Source organism: Chelonia mydas, chromosome 6 (genome assembly GCF_015237465.2).
Source record: "Chelonia mydas isolate rCheMyd1 chromosome 6, rCheMyd1.pri.v2, whole genome shotgun sequence".
NCBI lineage: Eukaryota > Metazoa > Chordata > Testudines > Cheloniidae > Chelonia > Chelonia mydas.
The window spans coordinates 37,155,176-37,173,084 of record NC_051246.2 but is presented as its reverse complement, the minus strand read 5'-3'; the positions used below and the strand labels follow the sequence as shown (position 1 = coordinate 37,173,084).

Below are 17,909 nucleotides of genomic sequence, written 5' to 3'. Positions count from 1 at the left end.
AGAATTACTTGGTATTTACCCTTCTGTCTGTACCAGAAGGTTATTCCTTGGCTTATGTGGTGTGCTGAATACACAGTGGAATATTAGAGGGTTGCAACATAGTTTAGAAGTGCTGCACATCACGAGTTGTCTAACGGGGGCTCTGTGTACTGAATGTATTTATAGATTTCCAGTGGTTGCTAACAATTCCTTTAATGTCACCATAGATAACTTGGCACAGCCACTAAAGTTTGTGTGCTGTATGAATGATTCTTCTCTGTCCATTTGTTGAATTAGCCTAATTACATAATTTTCGAGGGAGACACATCATTGCCATATATGTTATGTATGAAACATAAATTATACTGTAAATGCCAGTCTCAAGAAAGTTGTGGTCTCTTGACCTATAAGCATGTGCTGATTTGGTTAACCCTTGCTATACTTGCTTTTAAAAATAATCCTTTTGTTGTTTGTTCTTCTGAAATCCTCTCTAGTCTAACCCCAAATTTAGTACTAGTATCTCATTAAGATATTTGTTGCTTGATACAGTGCACTAAACTCTGCACAGTGCGCTTTGCACATCATCATAGATTTATTTCAGAGTAGATTTATAGATTTTAAGGCCAAAAGGGGCTCTTATGATCATCTAATCTGAACTCATGGAGAGCACAGTCTGCAGAACTTCACCCACTAATTTTTACATCAAGCTCATAACTTCTGTTCTGGTTGTAGCTCTATAATATTTAGAGAAAGATATCCAGTGTTGACTTCTGCTGCAAGTTATAGAGAATCCAGCCCATCCTGGGGTAAGCGGTTCCAATGGTTAATTATCCTCCCTGTTAAAAACCTTTCCAATTTTTCAGCATTTTTTTTTTTGAAGTGCAGACACAAGAGTTGGACAGTTTTCCAGTAGTGGTCTCACTAATGCTGTGTACTGGGGTACATACCACCTTCTACTCCTACCAGATATTCCTGTGCTTATACCTCCAAGGATTGCATTCACTGTCTTTAGTTAGCTATAGCATCACACTAGGAGCTCATATTCAGTTGGTTATCTACAATTACCCCAAGTCCTCTTCAGAGTCTCTGCTTTCTAGGATGCAGTCCCTCATCTTATAAATGTGACCTATATTCTTATTTCTAAATGTGTGATGTTACGTTGTCTGTATTCAAATGCATGTTGTTCAAGTGATCCCACCTCACCAAGCAGGCCAGCTCAGTCCGTATAACTGATCTATTTCCATCATCACCAGTCCACTGGTTTTTGTGTCATCTGCAAATATAACCAGCAATAATTTTATATTTTCTCAGTATTGGGCTGAGACAGATCACTGCAGAATCCCACTGGAAACTCCCTATTGGATGATGATTCCTCATTACAGTTACTTTTTTCAATCTATCAGTTAACTAGGTCTTAATCCATTTTATATAAGCTAAACTGATTTTTGTATCGTGTTCATTTTTATCAGGATATCATGTGTCGAATGCTTTACAGAAGTCCAAGTATGTTATGTCAGTACAGTTATCTTTATCAACCAAATTTGTAATCTCAACAATAAACTAGCAGCTTTGTTACTACTTTTGTGTGTGTGCTACATATTTAGGGATTCTGGTTTTTGTTATGACAAAAGTATAACCAATAATGAAAAGTATTGAGAAAGATGTGTCTATTTACTTGTTCTCATACAAGATCACAAGTAATCAGTTGAAAACAATAACCACATTAAAAAGCCACTTAGGATACAGTAGCTGTGAACAACCAGTAAGGGAACTAGGCACTCTGATGATACAAGTAATCAATAATATGAAGATAATGAGCAAGAAATGATGCAGGCTGTGTGTTAACTTACAGCAGACAGTGTGACCAAGATGTGAATTCCATCAAAAGTCCCTCTAAAGGAACTTTGCCATTTTCTGAGGTTTTTTTTTTCACCTTTTTATTTTTAAGCATCTGATTATTGTAAAATTACTCAGTGTTACTGGGTTTCAGTTTAACATGAAATATCCCAAACCCATAAGCTGGTGGCCATTATTGATAACTAAAAATTAGATAACTAATTTGAAATCTTGAGAACATAATTCTAAATCTGCTTTTAAAACTATTTTATTAAATTTCTTTCCTTTTGCCCTCTGATGTAAGTCAAATAACAGCCTGTACACTTTTGAGAGCTGAGAGTACAATAATGTATTACAATTAACTTCCTGTAACAGAGCTATGAATTAAACTAAGTATATAAATCATGCAACTGAGAAAAGAAAGCCTTAATAAACGTAGATTAATTATGTAGAATGTTGTAGTTAATGGAAAAAATATTTTTTAAATATCATTCTTCACTGAAGTATGGTTACATTAAAGCCATTACCCTAGCCTTAGTGCCTTGGGACTGATCATCAGTAGTTAGTACTGTTACAACAAAAAAACTTCAAAACCAGACTCCAGCAAGAGACTGTTGAATTGGAATTCATTTGCAAATTGGATACAATTAACTTAGGCTTGAATAGAGACTGGGAGTGGCTAAGTCATTATGCAAGGTAACCTATTTCCCTTTGTTTTTTCCTACCCCACCCCCACCCCCTGGACGTTCTTGTTAAACCGTGGATTTGTGCTGGAAATGGCCCACCTTGATTATCATACACATTGTAAGGAGAGTGATCACTTTAGATAAGCTATTACCAACAGGAGAGTGGGTTTGTGTGTGGGGAGGTGTGGGGGGGGGGGTGAGAAAACCTGGATTTGTGCTGGAAATGGCCCAACTCGATTATCATATACATTGTAAGGAGAGCGATCACTTTAGATAAGCTATTACCAGCAGGAGAGTGGGGTGGGGGGAGGTATTTTTTCATGCTTTGTGTGTATTAAAAAGATCTTCTACACTTTCCACAGTATGCATCTGATGAAGTGAGCTGTAGCTCACGAAAGCTTATGCTCAAATAAATTGGTTAGACTCTAAGGTGCCACAAGCACTCCTTTTCTTTTTGCGAATACAGACTAACACGGCTGTTACTCTGAAATCAGTTAGTACTGTGTCTCTTTTAGGCTGGTTATTGCAGTAAGTACAGCTTTTTCATTCATATTTCTGCCATCCTGTTTGATTTGCTGATTCTGTGTTACTTCCTTCCTAAAATAAGGAGACTGATTATTTCAATGTGGCAACCTGCTTGTGGACTGGAACAATTTAGGTGCAAATGTTTACACTAACAATGTAAAAACCATAGCAAAGAAAGGTATTTATCAAGTACTTACAACAAATTACAGAAAATCAGCAAATTAAATACGTATAGTGCAAATGCCATCGTATACTTTGGGATAGCATATTTGTCTTCAAAGTGTTCCATTCAGTCGCATATTTGAGATCCAACCCTTTCCATACATAGTATAAAATATATTCTGAAGGTGGTTGTTTTTGTTTAACGATGAGTGTCTGATATAGTTTATCTTCCAGCACAATTTGAATTCTTTTTTATGTGTTTGTGCCCTTTGGGTATCTAGACATTACAGTGCTTTAGAACGGTGTTTTTTTTCATTATCTGCAGTGTTCAAGCACATTGAAGAACGGAAGAGTTGGACTTTCAGTCTTAACTTTGAATTTTCTGCTCAGGGTGCACTACAGTTGGTACCTGGAAACTGATCTAAGTTAATAATACTTTGCTAAGCCAGACATGTTGAGTGACAGACATAAGGGGCTTGAGTAAATGATAGTGTAAAGAACGTTGCAACAATTTAGACCAGGGCAAAGTAGTAATCTGGGACATGTAAGTGAGATGAAAATGTAATGTGCATGTTGGTGGAATCCATTACTAGTTTGTAATCCAGGTTTAATAACCTCAGTCAGGATTAGGGTGAAGGAATGGAAAAGGGCAAGTCCGGAAAAGACTTCTTGTTTATAGTATTATTTATAGTATTAATTATTTATTGCATCAGCACCCAAAATGTGCTAGTTGTATACACATATAGAAAGATTTAAGTCTCTGCTGCAAAGATCTAAAATACATGTAAAGGGAGAGTGAAATTTAGCATGTGCCTTGCTAGTGCCATAGATTTTTAAATATATGCTATCCCTAATATCTCCTCTATCTAGCCTTTATTAACGGGTAACTTTCCCATAGGCAGAATAGTAGAAGTAGTAATGTCCTAATTCTTAAGCAAAAGGCCATAACTCCTGCCAAAGGCAAATAGAGCTTTATCGATACTTCTTGGCAGTTTTGCTCATTCAATTTAAGTGTATAGTCTAAAGTATTCTTTTCCACAGCATACTTTGTCCATTGCTTTCAAGGTGGTGCATAGTGTCTGCACCAGGTCAGATATAAAGATTTGCAGCAAGCTGCATTACACTTGTCTCTCAACAGCCATTACAGCAGGGGTTCTCAATCGGGGGTTCAGGACCCCACAGGGGGTTGTGAGCTGTCAACTTCCACCCCAAGCCCCGCTTTGCCTCTAGCATTTATAATGGTATTAAATATATTTAAAAAGTGTTTTTAATTTATAAGGGGGGGTCGCACTCAGAGGCTTGCTATGTGAAAGGGTTCACCAGTAAAAAAGTTTGAGAGCCACTGCATTACAGGGACACAATGCAAAAATGAGGGGCAGGGGCATTAATGTGAAAGTGGATAGACAAAATTATTAGTGATCCCGCCATATGACTCCATTAGTTGTTCACAGCTGGCAACCAGCAGCACAGTCATGGCTTTATAAATGCCTCTTTAGGGTGAAAATGTGACACTTGTTCTTGCATAGCTCTTAACAATTGCAGGCACATGTGGAAGAATGATCACTAGACATTCCTTAGCTGTGTGAACACTTTTTAGAAATCAGGCCACACGTACCCATGGATGCCTTAGCACTGCACCTAATTTATTTTACACCAGCAATACCACTCACACTATGCACCCTTACAGGTATCATATTTATATATGGAGATGCACTTAAGTCACAGCTTGTATGCCAGGAAATGAAGTGAGCTTACGGTCTTGAACAGACTGAGGAATAGTTTAACAATTTCCCAGCACTACTGCTTAGTTACTTACAGTGGGAAGATAAGAAGACAAACGTTAAAGATGGTATTTTGAACAGCAACAACAACAGAAGCTTTCTAATTTATCACCTGTTAAGACCATGGAGATAAAATACTTATCTGGCTAAGGCTGGAAGCGTTGTCAGGAAACTATCACAGTCCTATGGGCAGAAAAGAGGAGGGGCTTTAGGCCATGTTTATGGAAGTTCCTGCAGAGAGATTATTTTTTCCTTAGTTGGAGGGACGTTGGATAGAGGGTCAGTGAGGAGTATAACGATGATGTTTATTATCATAATACTTACGCACCAACTGAGAACGGGGCCTCTTGCTAGAAAAAATGTTCCTGGTAGATAGTAAGTTTACTACCTTGTCAGGAAGGATTCTTGCCTGGTAGGGAAGTGTTTACATACAGAGAAAATGTTTAGTCTTTCATAAAAATCCAAGATTAAGCACTGTATCCCTTGCTGCCCTGCCAGGTATTGAGTTTCTATGTCCTGACTGGGCTCCTGCGTCCTAGAAGATCCAGGTTTAGAAAGAAAACCAAGGAGACTGGCCACATAGTAACTGTGTGAGTACGGAGAATAGGAAAAGGGTAGGTTTCTGTCAAAAATAAGAAATGACTAGTTTATATAGGGTTTTCATATGGTGAAGTAAAAAGATTTATCAAAATTTCACCTTGATAGGTGAAGGGAATGGAAACTTTATCACGTGGAATAACTGGAAGTTTTAGATAGTTGTTCAACTACAGATGCTCACATGAATCACATTTGAGATGTGCCCAAAACTTAAACCCTGATTCAGCAAAACACTTAAGCTTGTGAGGAAATGCATTTCTATTCAGCAAGTACTTAAATGTGTGCTTTCCTTTTAATTTCTGGTTCTGAAAACTTACAAATTTCCCAAACTGGTATCTATTTTTTAGGTTCTAATAATAGTTTAGGAACACTTTGCTTTTTTAAATAGCTGAAATTCTAATTTACTTTGGAATGGCATTTTTTCTTCTATCTTTACAGTTACCAAAGTTTGTATGTGAGGAAATGTAGGCATAAGAATCTTTGTGCTTTTCCCCCCAATATTAAACTGAAATTAAGGCCAATTTGCTCTCTGCTCTTACATGATATAAAGGGAAGCTGACGGGCAATAATGTAGCTGAAAAGGGTCAGGAAAGACAATGAGGAGAGTGCTCAGTAGTATCCCAAGCCACCCTCACACCTCCTGTGCAGCAGGAAAAATGCAGTGATCATTTTGACTTTTTAAAATGTATAAACTGCAGCAAAACCACCATCATATCCCCTCTAGTTGGGCCATACACAAATACATTGCAGTCTGTATCTTTTTGCTATGGAGCATATTCAGTGTGAAAACTAGGAACCTGAATTTATTTTTCAGAATGGAACTTTGTAAATCTTGGGATGGATATTCTGAAACATTGTCATTCCTAATGTACTTGTAAACTGAAGAAAAATACTGGTAAAATAAAATGACATTGTTCAAGAAACAAAAGTATCCTTTTTTGTTTGATTTCTCTTAGTAGGGAATATTTTAAATGTCCTTTTTTTTTTTTTGTCAGCTTCGAGAGAAAGTGTGTGTGCATGAGAGAGTGGGGATGGAAGATTGTAATTGAAAGAAGGGATAAAGAATATGGCCTTGCAACTTGTATTTGGTATTGTTACAGAATGTATGTGCTGTTAGTACTTTCCATGTAAAGTAAGCTAAAAGTATTGTATTTGAAATGATTATCCACTTACTGTGCTGACTTTAAGAATATTGCCTGTGTGTTTGTCAAAATCTTTAGTCATATCATGACTGGCTTTATTTCTTCTAAGAATTTCAATGGTTACTTTATTAAGCAGAAATTACATTAACAGTATGCTTACAAAGTGTATGATTACATATGTGTATTGCAGATGTACTCATTGCTGTGTGCTAGCCAGATTCCTAAAACTTTAAATAAGCTGTAGATGTGAATTATTTTCAGTGGAAGGCTTCTATAGAAAATTAATGCAATTACATAAGTTAAAATAGCCTATTTAAAAAAAAAATTGACCTCCGTTTTCTTTGTTAGAAACCATGTTAATTCATACAAGCTTCCATGGCCCTTTTGCCGTTAAGGGCACTGTAAACACATTTTAAGTGATCTTTTTTCTAATTGTGTGCCAGAACAAAACTTGTAGGGTAGCTAGAATTTTGTGCTCTTAAACCTAAAACTAGTGATTGCTGGTTAGGTGAGTTGATAGAATAAATTTTTGTTTGAAAGAAACTAATTCTTAACTCTCAAATTGTATTTAAACAAGTCTTCAAGCACTTGAATTTTGTCACCCATTGTTGATGTAAAAATTGCAAAGAGTGAGAATAAATTTACCTTTATGCTGTATGTGACTGATAATGAAAGAAAAGATCATAACATTGTGTCTTTTTGTGAAGTTGTGGATTATTACCTTTTCCACCCTGATACAAGACGCACAAATGGACTTATAGAATAGAAATGTCTTCACTGCCTACATCTTTGTTCTTATGATAGTAAAAATCAATGTGCAGCAGTCCAGCAGATGGCAGCAGGTTTTTTCTCTGTGGCAGGTGTTTGTACTGTAATATTAAAATATTTAATATAATTCCCTTTTATAGTAAATTAAATCAGGTTAGATATCCAATAACAATAACACAAAGTAAGTTGGTTTTTATATTATTCTGTTCTGATCTGCAGGCTGATTTTTGAATAATTTAAATTATATGAGTTAAACTAACACTGAATTCTGGATAGATATCAAATGGTGTTGCCTAACATTTCCACCATGAGTGTTCATGTTGGCAGTTTTCCAGGAGCTGCATGCCCAAACCTAGTTGGCATATAAAAAACGTAATATTTTTTAGTATTTGAATCTTCTCCAACAGAGAAATAGAAATTGCTTGTTATTCTGTTGGAAAAACCCAAAATTGATCAGCTTTTTCAGCTTCAGTTCTGAAAAAGAATTGCTTTGGGCTTCATTTTTACACCTCTGTAGGTACACATTAATTCTTGGTGCCTATTCCTTGTTTCAGTGAGGACAGTGGCAAAAATTTCATTAATTTCATGAGTAGCAGGATTGCTGAAGTACAGAGATTTTCCCCTTTTTATTGAATCCATGTTCAACAGCTGCTGCTTTCCATTTGTGGAAATCCTCTACCAGAGGTCACCACTAGTTTTCCATCTTGTCATTTCATATCAAGAATAAGACACTTCTGGCAGGTAAACAACAAAAGATTATCATGGTCTTCTTTTAAAATGGGACAGATAGCAATTCTGTAGAAAGACTACTTTGCAGCACTTTTGTAAGTCCAAATGTGGCAATTACTTACCAGACAAACCATCTTGAGATAAACCAACACAGAGATAAAATAAATACTTTAAATCATCCACAAGGTTTTTCAGAGTATAACCAATTCTCAAAATACATCTTCATAAAATGAATGATCTGAAATTAGAGATGTGCAATGAGACGCTCTTCTCCCTCTGCAAATCTTTTGGCTGCTCCACAAAATGACTGCACCACACCTTCAAGGAGTGGGGGCATTGTCTGTCTTGTTGGGGAAAGGAGACTATTTCTTTAAGGGTGGGGGGTGAGAGAGAGGCACAGATGCTGCTGCAAAAGCAGAGTGGGTCAACGTGGTGAGACTGACTCATCCCCCAGGGACCAGAAGGGATGGGGAGTTTATAAAGGGCAAGCTCGGGAGAAGCCCCTTTTCCCTGAACCAAGTGAAGCAGCACCCGCCTTCCCACCCCTGGCAAAATACCAGGTTTGGTTGGGACCCTCTGTGGGTGTTGTGCTAGCCGTTCCTTTCTTGGGGGGGGTGGGAAGGAATTTTTCCCTTGCCACCAGAATGGCCAAGGTGGAGTGGAGTTTTCTTAGACTTCAACACAGCAGGTTTGGGGGGGAGCCTTTGTTATGGTGAGTAGGGAAGAGAGTTAGGCTATGATGTTGCAACTCATTAGGTAAGTGTGGGGCGGATGTCCAGTACAGGTACTCCACAGGGAAAGATGTAGTGAGCTGATAAATAGTTTGGTACAGGACTTAAAGGAGGTGTTTGTTAAAGGAGCAGAATGGGGGTGTGGTTTGGGGTGCCTGTGACTGGCCCAGTAGGGAGCCAACCCCCCTCTTCCTTATTGCCCACCTTAACCCTCATTTTGGAGGTGGAGTGGTAAGGTCACAGCAATGGGTTGGCTAGGGATCAGGATGTAAAAAGTGGGGGCTGGCAGAAACCCTCAGGTAGATATTGAAATGATCATGGAGTTACCTGCACTGTACACTTTTATCTTCCGGGTAGTCCCAGACATCTAACAATAAAGTTGTAGCCTGATTAAACCATATCCAGTGTCTCCTGTCCTTCTTCCAGTATAGCTAGACAGTGGTCTGTAGTCTTTTATATTCAAAGGGGCAGTACCAGTATGCAGAGACTAAATAGCAACAAAGTTTTATATTTATATTGAAAATTAAATTAGTTCTAGAAGAGTGGTTCTACTTTCTGGGCAGAGATTCCTAAAGAGAGTGAAACTGGCCCTGTAATTTGCTGTGAGAGAGTCCATACTATTTTTAACTTTGGTTGAGAGGCTCTGTAGGATTTCCAAAAGATGTTCCCAGGAGTTTTTACTGTGATAAATTATGTAAATGTTTTCAGCCTTAGGTTCAGTCCTTATATATTGAATCAAAGTAAATTCCACCAATTGTGGAACTCTCCCTACAAGTATAAAAAAACCAATTGTTTTCCAATTAATGCATTTATAAAATTAACCCTTGAGGTTTAGTGGCATTGTTATTTACTGCTTGTTTAGAGTAGCCATACATTCTGAATTAAAGTAGCAAGATGGAAGTGACTGCATTTCTGCCTGCTAAGAGAATTTGTACCCAGGCTCCTTCCTTGTAGGACAGTGATGACTGAATATATTACCAGGGTGGTGATATCTATTTTTTTGAGGAACATGCCAGGAGTAAAAAGCTGCTGTTTCATGCTGTTATTGCTAAAGGAAGTAGCCTCCCCCCATTCATAATTAAGGAGATCTTGTGATATCTGCATAGAAGAATGTTGGGTCAGAGGCACAAAGAAAGCAATTAGTCATGTTTGGAGGGGAGGTACTCAAAAACTGGAAAGAGAGCGCATTTTCTACAGTTTATAGTATGTAAGATAATGAATTTGTCAAAGAATGTGAAGAATGCCACCAATTAAAGAGTGCTTAGTGTTTTGTTATAATAGGCATGATCAAAACTAATCTTTGTGAATTAACAATACTTATTCTTTATAACTGAATAGAGTCTTTTTTTAGTTTGGTTACTTGTGAAATGTGCTGAGTAATGGGTTATCTGAGTGATCTATTTCTTCACTCAGAAGAAATTCAGCATTCCATAGGTTAATAAGGCTTTTTTTTGCAAATCCCAGCTGGTTTCCTTGTGAAGAAATTCCTGTAGTTCCTAGATTCTCTAGGGATAGTGGTGAACAACCCTGTGGTTTTCAACTGCAAAATGGATTGAAACTTTGTCTGAGATTATATGGTATTTGTGTTTGAATATGAAAAAGACTGCTAAAATTGCCTTAGTTACAATGCATAGTAGTATTGCTGTACATAGAAGATGTATAGTATTAAATCTGCGCAAAACCCCCAAACTATTTTAACTAATGAACTATTTTATCAGATTCTAAAAGCTCCATTTGATATAGTCTGTCTTACTGTCTGTATCTACAGATATACACAGGGAATATTAATATGAAATACTGTCCTATTAAAATGTATGACTATGACAGCATGATTTGTTAAAGCACAGTACATTCCAAATGTTGTACATATTTTTAATGATTTGTTTAAATACTTTGGCAAAGTGATGGCTAGGACTGCATACCTTTACATCACAGTCAAATATACCCACAACAGCAGAAATTTATTTAAATAATATTCCATATAAAATTTTAAAAAATGTTTTGTTTTATTTATTTTTCTGGTTTACAAAAATGTGTCCACTTCTCATGTGTCTGGATGCACGTACAGTTTAAAAATGCCACCAAATTAGTTAACCAGTGCTAATCAAACATGCATTATATTTCATCCCACAAAGCTAGAGTATACGTAATCCCAATTAAATTCCTGCTTTAACGTATTCAGGTAAAAGTCTGAGAAAACATTTAAATTGTGCTGTGAAGGTCAACAAACTTTAGTCATGCAGGGGAGGTGACTTCCAGTGTCTCCAGATAATTAAATCTAGGGTCTGTTGAACAATAGCTGGTTCTGTTATGTTGGAAAGTGAGGAAGATCTGGTCTCTCAGGTAGCTAAGATCCTTTCAGAATCAAAACCAGCTCATTGAATTACATCTGGAGCCACACAGGGAGCCAGTGCCGTCTTTGGATACTGATGTAATGTGTCAAGTATCAGGGGGTAGCCGTGTTAGTCTGTATTCACAAAAACAACAAGGAGTCCAGTGGCACCTTAAAGACTAACATTTATTTGGGCATAAGCTTTCGTGGTGTAATGTGCTCCCTTTGGCTAGCCTCATTAAGTGGGTGAGTTGCTATGCTCAGCAGCAGGTGTAGCTTCTACATGGTCATCAGGTGTAATGCCATGTAGAGTGTATTACAGGACTCTCACCTAGACATAACAAAACACACATTCAAGAGAATAGTGAGCTAACTAAGGATGAAAAAGTTACTACAGCCACCGATAGATGTATGTGAGACCCTCGGAGCAGATACAGTCACCCATCACCAGTTACTGGGATCTCACTGAAAGGTATTAATTGAACCACATGGGATCCTATCCATTTCTGCCAGGTCCACAGTTAGTTCAAGAAAACTTTGTGATCAGTGACATCAGACTTCTGACAGACTAGAAGGAGTCAAACATACCAACAATATGTGCATAATAGTGCAGTATGAAGTATTTGCCAGTTTTCAGTCTCTTTAAAGTACTATAGCATAATTTTTGTAAAAGACTAAAGCAGAGGATAAATGGCTGGGTTTGGCATCCTAATTGTCCATATTGAATAGACTTAGGCCCTGCTCCTGCAGGTGACTTCAGAGGACCTCTGTATGCGTTCGGAGTGTACCCATTTACAGTTTTATGTTCAGGTCCTTCCTTGTTTCTTTTAAACAGAAATCAGTTATTAATTATTTTTCATACAGTTTGACTGCACTCCATTTTTTATACAAAAACGAGGAAACAGTTCTTCTCCTTTGTGGCAATGTGAGGGATTTTAAGTCAGTATTTTGGTACTTTTTAATAATTATAACAGTAGAGTGTCTGTGCATATAGTGTTTTCTATAAAGCTGTTGGGATTTTCTTATAGTTAGCTAAAAATAATATGTGTTTGTGATTCTTTCAAAGATTCTATGCAATATATAATTTTTTTCTTCCTAAGCGATCCTGATCCTTAAAAATTCTAAAAATATTTCTTTGTAGGAATACTAGCCTTATTTAATTTCTATTAATTAACTGAAGTGTATCTGTTTTCAAGGGAACAAAAGAGACTGAAGGTGAAGAAGAGGAGTCTGGTTTAATTCAGCCTGCTGAAGTATTTGCTCCCAAAAGCCTGGTGTTGGTGTCCAGACTAGATTATCCAGAAATTTTCAGGGTAAAGAACTCCCAGCTGCCATTTGTAATATGTGTCAGTGTACAAATCTGTTTTTAATGAGCAGCAGTGACAAGTAGTTTTGATTTAAAACATCTCCGCATTGGTTTGGGAATTTACCAGAACAAGTAGAATTAGACTGTACTAAATAAAAATCAATGTCTAGGAGACTGAATGCCCCTATGGGTTAATGCAGTGCCCTTTTACTCACAGAAGGCCTAGTTTTAAACCTACATAGACCACAAAATAAAGTCTTTCTGAGCTCAGCTAAAAGCCTAATGAAAAAAATCTTCATGACAAAACCACTCCTTATAGGTAAAATTAGTCTCATCTGATACAATTTGTTTAAGAATTAAGTAAGTATCAAGTATTATAGTATATGAATTATCTTCCTACCTATAAAGTGAGTGAATTAGTGACTCTTCCAGATCAATTTAAGATATATAAAGATTCTAAGGAATCTACGATTTCTTTCAGTTGGTATTGTGACTGACCTGAAGTAAACAGAAAACTTAAATTTTTATCAGGCCTCTAGCACTTTCAGTGAAGCAAAAATAGTACAGCCTAGTAATGCAGGAATAATTCGTTTAATAGTAGGTTGCTGCCACAGTGTTGAAACTATTTGTAACTGGATAACTCCTCACAGATTGATCCATTTTTCAGAATTTTCAATATTTTCGCCAGCTAAAAATAGAAGGCAGCCAAAGTGCCATTACCAAGCAGTGTAATTTACTCTCTCCCTTCCTTCTCTAAGACTTATTGGGAGTCAATAGTGAATCATCTATTGCTAAACAAATAGCTTTATCAGTTTTGTCAAACTTACGATGATAACCCTTAATCAAAATTGAAGAGATGCAAAATAAAAAAAGTAATGCTAAAATGTCAGTGCTGTTTATTTTAAAACATGCTTTTTATTGAAATAATAAAAATACAAACTGTAAATAGAGAAGACATACAAATGTGGATCACTGATCCTCAGAATAATATTAGGATTATAGTGGTAAAATTGTAGGCATCAGTCCTGAATCAGATTCTGTGAGCATGGACCCCTGCACTGACATAAATTCCCAGTGATTTAGTGGTACTTTACATAAACATGGAGATTTATGGAAGGAGGAAGAGAACTCAGATTAAGCATTATATTTCTTATTAAAATGTGGGTACTCACACTCTGTAGAGTTTGTGAAATCCAACAGGAATTCAGCGGGGTTGATGTGACATTTCTGCAACTGAATTAATTCTTTTACAGAAAATTACTTTTTCTCCTTTTGGAATGTACTTTACCATATTAAGATTGTCCTAGGACATGTTTATTTTAAATTTGTTGTATATTTGTCAGCAATTATCAGCGTTTGTCTTTCCCACATAAAATTGTATATATTTATTATTCAACTTTTTAGGCTTGCCTTGGCTTGATCTACACTGTGCATGTGGACAGCCTGAGTGTGTCCTTGGAGAGTCTCATTGCAAATCTCTGTTCATGCCTTGTCCCTGCGGTCGGAGGCTCTCAGGTAAGTGGGAAAAGGAGTATTTTTCCAGTTAATTTAATTTATGAAGAAAACAAAAAATAAATTCTTTAGATATTTTCAGTGAAAAAAAGGATCATAGTTCAGCTGAGTGTTGTCCCTGTAGCCTGCCTTCTAAAGACAGCAAAAATTCCATTCCAGGTCAAGGTCAAAGGGTTAATTTTGTTACTGGATTTGCCTGTTACAAGGCATAGTAACAAATCAAGCAGTTTGTTATAAGTGTGACTTTTTTTTAATACTATGTGTTCAGAAATAATTTTCTTTTACGCATTTTTTTCTTGGGAGCTCTGTTATGTGTCCTCCTTTTTCATTCACTTTGTGTGTGGGTGTGATGGTATAGTTCAAGATTCCATTGCCCCTTTAAGACAATAGCTACTTCAGTGCTAATTGTTCTTGCCTCTCATTTTTATGAAGCACAAACATGATTATGAAGTAACAACATATTTATTCAGATTTCTAAAATGCAACTGAAGGTGTCCAAAATACTCCATAAACTAAAAATTACAGAATAACAAAGGGGTGTCCATAAGTATATCTGCCTCAGCAGTCTTAACAAAGAGAGAAAAACGTTGCTTTCAATACAGATGTTGTCCAGGAATGTAATATGTGGTGATGCTCTAAGTCAAAAGTATAAAGTAACAATTATTTAATGAAGAAATAAATTATTTAATAGTCATTCTTACATGCAGTTAAAATAGAAATAGCATATTATGGCAAGATAATGAGAGCCACCAATCTCTCTCTGTGAATGCACAATGCTACAGAATTATCAAAGTTAACTGGAAAAATAAATACATCTTCATGTGAATTGAACTACAAGTAACTCCTATGCTGATGAATGTAATTGGTGAGTAATATACTGTAGCTGGAAGTCAGGTTGCCATGAAGATTATAGATTCTTGGTAACTGACATTCTCAGGCCTGGTTATCTATAGTGTCTACTAACCAAAAAATCTCTCATCATTTTTATAGAAATGTGATCTGTATACTATAAACTAAACAGACTAGTGGATAGTCCATTTTTCTAGTCCTAGTTTCATCAAGGATAATTGGGAAGATTTCTTTCAGGGTTTTTGGACTTTTCTAAATGAGGAAAAATTGCACTCTAAAATTTTAGCTATTTTAAAGCTTCTTCAGGACCTAAAATTCTCTTGATGTTATACTAATTTCCTATAGCTCTAACATAATCTTATTCAGTAATGTTTATTATATTCACTGTCGTATCTGAAACTGTTGATAAACTTACAATTAGCTAACAAGCACTGAAAGGGCTGATTCAAATAAATCTTTTTTTTTTTAAAGCAACATATCTCTAAGATTTTTTTCTTCCCTTCTTTCCAGTTTCCTTCTTTGTCACCCAGTCTTCCTATTCTTTACCTTCAACATCCTCGACTAGTTTAGTAGGTATTTCTAGAGAGGTAGTCTTGTTGGAAAGCTGAGATGGTTCTTAAATTTTGTCCTGAAAATGGTGAGACTCATGGTTATTTTAAATATCTCTAATCTTCAGTATATGCTACTTATCAAGAGTGGAAACAGAGACCTTGGAAATGGGAACTAGTTGGCATAAATCATAAACTTTTCATCTCTGCAGATGGACACTTTCCACCACACAATTTGGCTTGATGGGCAATCTGCGAAAGAGTCACAGGTTTGCAGTAGGAAGTCAAAATTGATACGCATCACCAGTACAGTGTGGAGGAGCTTACAGCTGATCCTAGCTGTACTGTTCTTGTTTCAGTTAGTGCTTTTAGTCCTTAACCTTTCATCAGCACCAAAATCACTCTCACAAAATAAAATCTAGGAAAAAAAAAAGATCTTCAAATATTGATGTTGCATTTCTCTAATATGCAGAAATGGGGAGCATTTTTGAACATTGGAGAAGCTATAATCTCCAATGTTCCTTGGGTGAGAAGCCAGGTCTTTGTTCAGTAGCTTAAATAGTGAGACATCCCTGAAAATTGGATTATAAAACTGTAATGTTGAATTGCTAAATTGAATTTAGTATGCATGTTCTGTACACTTTGCCTCTCTTCTCTCCTATGGGCCCTCAGTTTCCTTGAGGAAACCCTGTAGATTCCCAGCTCTTTCCCATTTTGATTCCATTCCCCACTTTGTAGGCCTTGTCATAAATATAAAGGGAAGGGTAAACCCCCTTAAAATCCCTCCTGGCCAGAGGAAAAATCCTCTCACCTGTAAAGGGTTAAGAAGTTAAAGGTAACCTCGCTGGCACCTGACCAAAATGACCAATGAGGAGACAAGATACTTTCAAAAGCTGGGAGGAGGGAGAGAAACAAAGGGTCTATGTCGCTCTGTTGGTATGCTGCTTTGCCGGGGATAGAACAGCAATGGAGTCTTAGAACTTTTAGTAAGTAATCTAGCTAGGTATGCGTTAGATTATGATTTCTTTAAATGGCTGAGAAAAGAATTGTGCTGAATAGAATGACTATTTCTGTCTGTGTGTCTTTTTTGTAACTTAAGGTTTTGCCTAGAGGGATTCTCTGTGTTTTGAATCTAATTACCCTGTAAGGTACCTACCATCCTGATTTTACAGGGGTGATTCCGTTACTCCTATTTACTTCTATTTCTATTAAAAGTCTTCTTGTAAGAAAACTGAATGCTTTTTCATTGTTCTCAGATCCAAGGGTTTGGGTCTGTGGTCACCTATGCAAATTGGTGAGGATTTTTACCAAACCTTTCCCAGGAAGTGGGGTGCAAGGGTTGGGAGGATTTTGGGGGGAAAGACGTGTCCAAACTACGTTTCCCAGTAAACCCAGTTAGAGTTTGGTGGTGGCAGTGGTTATTCCAAGGACAAAAGATAAAATTAATTTGTACCTTGGGGAAGTTTTAACCTAAGCTGGTAAAAGTAAGCTTAGGAGGTTTTCATGCAGGTCCCCACATCTGTACCCTAGAGTTCAGAGTGGGGGAGGAACCTTGACAGGCCTCCTCTATTAAATAGAAATTCATCAGTCAGCCAGTGCCATTCTTTAATCAGATGAAAGGGTCACTGTTGATGTAAGATGCTCCCTTCTCCTTTAACTCTAAACAGTAGAGATCTTCACTTGCCCCTACCAAGAAAGGGCAGGATGCTGTGCAAGTGACTAAACTAAGGAATTCTCATGGAGCCTAGGTTCTTACATGACAGTGCAGACAGCTACCACTCCCTAGGTTGTTGGGGATAACCTATGAGTTGCCTATTTATTTTATTTTACTGTGGGCTTTTTTAATTATTGCAGTGGGAGAAAAAGGTTTGGGAGACTATTAGATACTTGCCTTAGTTTAAAGGAGAAAGGACATAAGCTTAGGGTCTTTTCCTCAGACCTGTTCACAACCCTGTTAACATTGATTGAAACAGAAAACTACAAACAGTATCTGTGAGGATTTCCCCACCACCAGCACTGCCATACAGATTAATCTGGCTTACAGTTTTCTTTCCTCATGCCTAGAAACCCTTGTCTTCCTTTCAGATATACCAACGTAATGTGTTCTTCGACTGGTTCACACCTGTACGTTCATGTCCAGCACAAGCTGAGCTGGAAAGTTTTCCATGCAGTACCCAGTGGGGCAGTGCACATACCGCATGCCTCCTTATTGCCCCTCCTGAGGCTATTTAAGAGTGGCAGTGCCCCAACTCCCCTCACTTCATTCTCACAACCTGGGCCTGAGTCAGAGGTCTCTCTGTGTGGTGTACCTCATGGTTACTATGCAGTTGGCAGTTTTTCCCATATGTGCTTTTGTTTTTAGTTTTCTGAAGTTAGTTGTAGTTTAGCAGTAGTAGCTAGCAGTTAGTAATAGTTTAGATAGTTTT

General features: G+C 37.1%; 1 protein-coding gene across 3 annotated transcripts in view; it reads left to right on the top strand.

The window, feature by feature from the left end:
• Window positions 1–17,909, top strand: part of SBF2 (SET binding factor 2) — a 555,773-nt gene that overhangs the window by 257,528 nt on the left and 280,336 nt on the right. For all 3 annotated transcript variants that reach the window (XM_027819477.3, XM_027819476.3, XM_037899793.2), the window contains exons 4-5: window positions 12,465–12,581; window positions 13,979–14,089. In XM_027819477.3, coding sequence (XP_027675278.2) covers window positions 12,465–12,581; window positions 13,979–14,089 — 228 coding nt within the window. The remainder of the gene's footprint in view (window positions 1–12,464; window positions 12,582–13,978; window positions 14,090–17,909) is intronic.